This window comes from Crocodylus siamensis, unplaced genomic scaffold (genome assembly GCF_052110815.1).
Source record: "Crocodylus siamensis isolate JL-2025a unplaced genomic scaffold, ASM5211081v1 HiC_scaffold_668, whole genome shotgun sequence".
Taxonomy (NCBI): domain Eukaryota; kingdom Metazoa; phylum Chordata; order Crocodylia; family Crocodylidae; genus Crocodylus; species Crocodylus siamensis.
In genome coordinates, this window is record NW_028325076.1 from 1 (window position 1) to 7,611 (window position 7,611).

The following is a 7,611-nucleotide window of genomic DNA, read 5'->3' on the forward strand; positions in this document are numbered from 1 at the left end:
CAGAAGCGCTGCTCCCGCAGCAGACGACGAGCCCTGAGGGGCGAGGGCTACAGCTCCCCGGCCGGGCCCTGCCGCCACCGCTGCCGGGGGACACAGGGGCCGGGGCCGGGGGCGGCTGCAGCGGCGGGCCGGACCCTTGAGGAGCCCGCAGGGGGGGAGCCTCATGCTCGCCGTCTCTCTCCCTCCCGCGTGTTGTGTCGGGACCTCCCGGCTCCGCCCGCGCCCCCAGGACGACTCGCTCTGTCCTTGCCCTTTCCTGCTCCCTTTCGGTCCGCAACTTTCCCCCCTCCTGCCTCGGCGTCTCAGCCCCGTGCGGCGGGCAGGGCTCTTTTTGCGGCACACGCGTTTGTTCTCGGAGTTTTCCCTGCCCCGTCGCTCTCCTCCCGAGCGAGTTTTCCAGGCCCTTTTCTGCAATCCCCGCCGCGGCCTCCGCACCGGCCGTCAGAAGCCCCCGCCGGCCCCGTGTGACTTATTCACGGCGTGACCTTCCCCGAGGAAACCGGCCGCGGACCTCTCCGCACACGCACACGCACAGGCGCGCCGCGGGGTCCGTGTGCGGGCAGACCCGGCTGCTGCTCCCCGCCCTCCCAGCGCGGGAATAATACCCGGCCGCGGCCCCCAGCCCGCTTCGGCCCCGCGCCAGGCCCCGGCCTGCCTGTGGGCGGAGATGAGCAGAGCCCCGCTGGGCGGCGGAAGGGACGCTCCTGCCTTTGCACCCGGACAGGAGGAGCTGGAGGCCGCGGGCCGGGACCTGCGGGCATCAAAACATGCTCTCACTCATCTTGATCGAGGCGTGGGGGCGGGTGAGGCTGAACCTGCCGGGGCAGCTGCAGGACCTGAGCTCTGCCGGCGGCACGTGGGGAATGAGCCGGGAGGAGGAGGATGGACTGACCGGGTCGGAGACTCCGAGACGTCCTGAATCCCCTCCCTCCCCGCGTTCCCCCGCCACAGCTCACCCCGGGGGCGGGGGGCTCAGCAGGGGAGCAAGGAGAAGGGGCTAGGGAGGATTTGGGGTGGTTTGGTATGGGAAACCCTTGCTCTCCTGTCCCGCGCTTCCTCCACTCGGATCTCAGTCCCCGGCACAACGACAAACTGCTCGCTCTACCTACAGTGCATCTGTCCATCACAGCAGCGCATGCCCGGTCTCCGTGAGGCCGGTTCGGAGAGGACGGAGCGGGATCGGGGCCTGTGAGGAACACGACCATCCGGGAAGGGCCTGACTCCAGCGGCCCCGACCCCGCGCTGAAACCCCCGCGTTTCCTGCCAGAGGTTTCTGCGCGGCGCCCGGCTCTGCCCGTGTCACTGTGCCTCCCGCACCGCGCAGAAGTACCGGCCCGAGTCCGCAGCCCGGGTCTCCGCCAAGCTGAGCGAGCTCCTCCTGCCGCCGTCCTGACTTTCTCCCGCGAATCGCCCCGCGGTGGCATCGCGGTTGGCGGGAACGGACAGGAGGTGGGAGATCCCCCCCGAGGGGACCTGCCGGTACCACTGGAAAGTCTGGTAAGCGCCGGAGTAAGTACAGACCATGGCGGCGCGGTCCCCTTCGCGGGTCACCAGCGCCTCGGGGCTCTGGGACACTTGGGCTCCGCAGCAGGACACTGGAGGGGAACCAAAAAAAAGGAGGTGAGAAGAGATGCTCAAAGTCAGTGAATGCTGCTGGCTCCCCACCCGGGAGCCCTGGGCAGGAGGCGAGCGGATTGCTGCAATAACGATCCTCTTTCTGCGGGACGTGTGCTGTGTGTACCTCCGTCAGTCTGTCAGTCAGCTCCTCCCTCTCACTACCCCTGCCGCGTCCTTCTGCCTGATTCCCTCTCTGCCATCCTCCCGCCCCGTGAGGGTCCCCTTTGCCTCCATCCCTCCATCCTTCCCCCCATCCCTCCAGTTCGGCTCCATTTCCCGCCGCTATCGCGGGCTCCTCTGCCAACTCCTCCCTGCTTTTCTCAATGTCCTCCTTTGAACCTGCCCGTGCAAGATCGGAGAAGCCGGGACCCTCCCACTGCCCCCGGCCACCGACACTGGGCACCCTCGGCAGCAAACCAGCGCCCCCCCCCCCCCCGCCAAATGCTGCCCCCGCCCAAGAGAGCAGAGCGCGGAGCCGAGCGGGGCCGGAGCCACGCGAGCTCGGGCTCACAGGCGCACAGCAGGCAGCCCAAGCGCAGCGGCAGCCCCATGGTTCCCGCTCCGGCGCGGAGGCTTCCCGGCCGCCAGTCTGGCCGCCACCCGAGGGCTTGGCTGTGACACACGTCACGCCTTCACGTGACACCTTCCCGCCTCCAAAGCATCCCTCGGGCGCGTAGCAGCTAGTTCCCCCTCCTTCCTGCAGCGCCGCCCCGCTGCACACGCACGGTCCCGCAGGGGAGAGCTGCGGGGAGCCCGAGAGAGCCGGGCCCCACGGAGGGGGCGCGCCCGGGCGCCGGGCACCGGCCGAGCGACCCCCGCACACCGCAGTCCAGCTCCCGGCTCTGACGCTCCGCGGGACTCCGCGCCAGTCGCTTCCCTGCTCTCTGCACCCCGAGCCCGCCCTGGAAACTGGGACTGGAGCGAGTCCCACCTGCCCCTGTGCCGGAGCGCCGCCACCTCGGGACCGCCTGCCAGCAGCTGGGCCCCCCCAAGGTACACGGGCAGGGAGCCGTGCGTGGAGGCTGCGGGGATCCGTGCAGCGGGGCTGCTCCCGCGGTGACACGCGCCGGCGCAGGTGAATTCCTCCTACTTCGCCCGGGGGAAATTAAACAAGCGGCCGGTCGGTGGCAGCGCCTCCACGCACCCGGCAAGTCGCTTCCTCGCCACGGAGGTCACACGTTTTCTGTTCCACTTCCCACTCCGCTCCCTGTGGCGGGGCAGTAGGGGGCGCTCCTGCGTTGAGCCACCCACCTCCTGCACCTAAGCACCTTCCAGGCTCTGAGTGCCTCCCTAGGGGTGCCTCTCCTCCAGCTGACCCCGTTTCTGGAGCACACTCGCTAGCCTGGGGGTAACGTAAGCTGCCACCACCCCGAGAAGGGACTCTCTCGCCCTGTGTCCTCAGGAAAACACAGGCCTAATAGTCCTACGGGTACTCGACCCAGTACAGGCACTTGGGGCACTTCCTCAAGTCAGGGGTCAAGAAGGAAAGTCTCCCTTAGTCCGCAGACCTAAGCGGCCTCTTGGGAATAGTTTAGACCCACCCCTCAATAACTTTCCTACATCATTCACAAAGGAGAACTTTATTGATTGCAGGGGTAGGATGCAAATAGGGTGCAAGATAGAGCAATAGCATAAAAATCCCATAGAGCAAACAGTCTGGCTGAGGTAGCCTTTTGATCACGCATCTGAGTTACTGCCAGCTTGGTATCTAACCAGATCTCCAGCAGCTTACTCACAAGCATCATCCCGAGGCTGTTGGAGATCTCCTCTGGAGGCAGGCCGTTCCTCACTCATGAGTTATTGGGGAGAGAGCCAGTTTCCGATGGTAAACTCCTCTCTAAGTCTGAGTCCCCCGCATCGCTGCTGCGCCCTCTTCCTGGGCAGTCTTAACTTATCTAGCCCCTGTGACCTCATTCACCTGGTCCAATGGAGGCCAGCTCCGGTTGGCTGTCTGCCAACCACTTTGAAATACATCACTAGTTGCTGGGCAGACTCTAGTCTACCAGGTACATGCGCCTTAGCCAGGTAGCTGAAACCAGTCAGGTAGGCAGAGGGAGGAGGTTCCCCCCTCCCTCAGGAATGTAGCCAGCTCAGGTTACCTAAAGAGATAGGGTAAAGGTGTGTCTCCTCTGCTGAGCCCACCCTAATCAAATTGTCACAGCACAGAGATTTTCTGGAGAAACAAAGGTGGCTTCTTGCCACTCTCCCCACACCTTTCTCATGGTTCGCGATTTTCATCGTACCACAACCTTCTCGTTTCCATTCAAATGTTTCTGCCATTCTGAAGCTGCCTGGGACGTAGATTCCCAGCAGAAGGGCCAAGAAGAGGCCAAACTCCCACTCAACACCACATGTATAAGACTGAAGTGAGACTTCAGTTACAGAGAAGCTGGGGGCAGGGTGACGTCATGCTGGAGGTCTGGCTTCACCACAGCTGGTGGGGGGTGTTAAGCAGCGCTAAGGCTGGCTGGTGTTTCATTGGCCCAGCCTCCTTGAATACTGATCGTAAATGATTCCATCAAGAAGCTTGGCCAAGTTCAAGGTCAATAGAAAACCACTGGGACCAGTGCACAATTACACACTATTCACTTGTGTCTGACTGGTTAAAAAAGAGGCCATCTTTCTGCTGCCTGCATCAGCCCATAGGATAATGCCTGCATCACAGAACGGATGGACATAGACTTTTACTGTATGACGTCTAATCTGTGGCAGAACACCGGTTCCTCCCTTTATAGTCCATCATGGACTTCGGTGTAGCTGTCCTTAAGTGAAACAAACCCTCCCCCCACCACACACACAGACCTTTTTTTTTTTTTTTGCATGCTGAAAGCCATCTTGAATGAGGCATTGCACAACACGAAGTCATCCGCACACTGGACTGCCTTCAACTTGGTGTAGAGTCCAAGGACTAGGTGGTTACTGCAGTATCCTTTTGCGTGTTAGCTGTCCCTGTTCCTTTTAAGTGATCCGATCAATTCGCATCTCTCAGTAACTCTCCTGCCTTTGTACCTGCTCCTTATAAGTACATTTATATTTGCCTTATATTTCCTCCTCCATATATTTAATATATTCATGCGTTCATGTGTATATGTACACATACCCTTTTCCTGTGTGCTACACTTCTCTTTGACAGCTGATTCCTAGTATCTTGGGAAGCAGGTTACCTATGAAAGTGCTCAACCGCTAAGGTGCTCCTCTGCATTTCCTTTGGCCTGTTTTACGCTTCCCACAACTAACCATCTCTATTCAGCAGCACGTGAATTTTCGTTTGAACGTGGGTATTTTAATCCATTAAGAAATTGTGACAATCTTAACTTACAATGAGAAAATCTTGCTGTGATTGCATTTGGAAACGACCCTTCGAGGACGATACCATGGGGTTTTTTTGTTTGTTTGTTTGTTTTTTATTATGGAGCTGGTCTGTTCCCGATGAAGAATCGTTTCCATTCTGTTCTGTTAGATATCTATTTGTTTCTGCTTGAGGACACAGGTTGCCTTTTAAAAAGCTGCCTTGGGGTTTTGAATTCCCTAACTCCTCAACATTCATAGGGGTGGTGTAGAGGTGCTGGGATTCTCCAGGGAATTCCCCAGACCTGGCCATCTGAATCCCTTTCCATTGCATTGAGGTTTTGAGCCTCTCAATCCTCTACATCTTTATAGGATGTAACAAGGCGGCACCGGGTAATGTGGGGCTCCTACAGGACAGGCTTGGCAATCTAGTGATTGCAGCAAATGTAAAAGCTTACCTCTTTCATGAATTCTTTGCCTCCATATTCCCGAACAGGGCTTGGGACAGCTCCCCCACTAGAACTGTGGACAGACCCAGGGGAGGCACCATCATGCCTAGGGTCAGGGATGATCTAGTTAGGGAACTTTTGGAGGGGCTGGACGTGTTTAAATCCATATGTCCAGATGCTCTTCACCCGAGGGTGTTGAGGGAATTGGCAGGGGTCATAGTGGGCCCCCCGGTACGGCTCTATGAGTGCTCATGGAGCACTGCCCAAGTACCAGAGGATTGGAAAAGGGCCAATGTGGTCCCCGTTTACAAGAAGGGGAGAAAGGAAGATTCCAGCAATTACAGGCCAGCCAGTCAGTCTGGGAAAGTTGTCAAGCAGCACATCTGCAAGGGCCCAGCAGGGGAGGTAATGCTCGGGGGAACTGTCAGCGTGTCCGTGGAGTACCCCCTCTGTCCTCGTGTTTCCCTCCTGCCACGACTTGGATCTTAAAGAAATAGAATAGGGAGGAAGTGGTTGTTACCAGAGGAAGTACCCCCCTGAAATAAAAGCAGAAAGGAGAAAACTAAGTTTATTCAGCGGTTTACAGGTGTTAAGAGGGAATTCCCTTCTTGGAGGGGGGCGGGGGGGGGGAAATCACAGTCCGAAGGGTTAATTCTGGGGTCTCCTCTAGGTCACGCTCTGTACTCAGCAGAGGATCCCCGGCCCCTTACTTGGGGCAGTAAGTGAGGTAGCCTGCGTGCCTGCTTGCTTGTGGCTGCGTTGAATGATCAGTGTCCGCAGGGTCCCTTCCGCGTCCCCTGCCCTATGAGGGGAGGCTCCGGGCTTCTCAGACTTGCCTGAGTCCTAGCCCGCTCCCCGTAATTGAAAGAAAGGAAAGAGGAAGGAAAAAAAAGTTTCTTTTGTTCTGTTCCCGCCGCTAATTGACTCATTAGCGGCTTGTTACAAACGCTGCTTGTCTTCTCCTGCCGTGTGGCGCTGGCGTGCAGGCTCCGCGGTTCTCCCTTCTCGGCCCCCTGCGTCCCTCTCCCCTGGGGTGTAGAGGTTGCGGGGTCTTGTCAGGGGCCTGGGCAGGTGGTGCCACTCCCGCCGCCCCCTCGGCTTAAGCAGCCTCTCTGCGGCAGACCGCACCTGTTTCCCGCGGGGCGGCTCCGCGCTTCCTCGCACTCACCGCTGCTCCCGGTAAGTGAAAGCGTGGGTTTGGGCTCCGGGATCCCTCTGCTCCCGCTGATCCGCCGAGAGGGATCTTTCCTCTGGGAGCCTTCTGTACAGAGCGTCTCCCTCGCAGGTCTGTCTTTCCCGTGGTGCCCAAAGGCATCCCTCTTCCTCTTCCTCTCCTTTCTATCCTCCGGGGTTTAGTCGTCATTGGCTCCTTAGGGCCTGGGCCCGCCCTCCTCGTGGTGTAATTATTTCCAGCTGCCCCCATTCCCTTAGCAACAGGGTCTCATTGGGAACCCTGTTACAGCAACCAGTAAGGATTCATTGAGGGCAGGTCCTGCCTGACTAACCTGGTTTCTTTCTATGATCAGGGACTCTCTAGGGCAGCTGAAAGAGAAATGGAAAAGTTCAGGGCTCCGGAACCAGCTGAAGAGGCGGAGCCTGAAACCCCAGGCCAGACCGCGGGGTGACCCTGGGCCCGGGGGTGCGTGGCGGGAGCCGGGGGAGGAGGAAGCAGGGCCGGGTGGGGTCAAACTCTGCTGGGCGATTCCCGGAACCTGCGGTCACGTCCCCGTTTTGCCCCGGACCCCCGCTGAGACCTTGGGCACTGCGCTGAAGCTTTTGGCACCTCTCTGCTTGTCCTTGTGTAGCAGCCGGACCATATTGCCGTGCCTCCCCGGGGTCTTGAGGGTGACTCCGTGGGGCTCAGATACTGCCGTGACAGTGGGAATCAGCGCGCGTTAATCCTCCAGGAAGGGCGTGGGATTTTTGTAGGGCGGTTATTGCTGGGATTATGGGAGGCCTTGCAGTTACCGGGCAATATTTCAGAGGAATAGTTTTATATCAACAATTCATTTGATATCCGTAGATCTTCCTCTCACTCCGGTAGAAACCTCTATGCAGGCTGCCATTGAAAAGATACTAAGGGTCTTTTATACCCACGGGGGGCGGGCTTTGCAATCGTAATGACACAAGAGCTCGATGCAGGCTCGATAAGACCTCAGATTAAGTAATCTTCTTTCAGAACTCTAGAACTCTTGGTTCACAGATTGTACCTTTTATTACACCAACTAAAAAACCACAAAAAACCCCAACTTTTTCT

General features: G+C 58.6%; 1 gene segment (V, D, J or C); it reads right to left on the bottom strand.

The window, feature by feature from the left end:
• Positions 1-1,299: 1,299 nt before the first annotated feature.
• Positions 1,300-2,168, bottom strand: LOC149851622 (T cell receptor alpha variable 17-like). The segment is given in 2 exon segments: positions 1,300-1,595; positions 2,129-2,168. Coding segments are annotated over 2 exon segments (336 nt in total).
• Between the last annotated feature and the right edge of the window lie 5,443 nt (positions 2,169-7,611).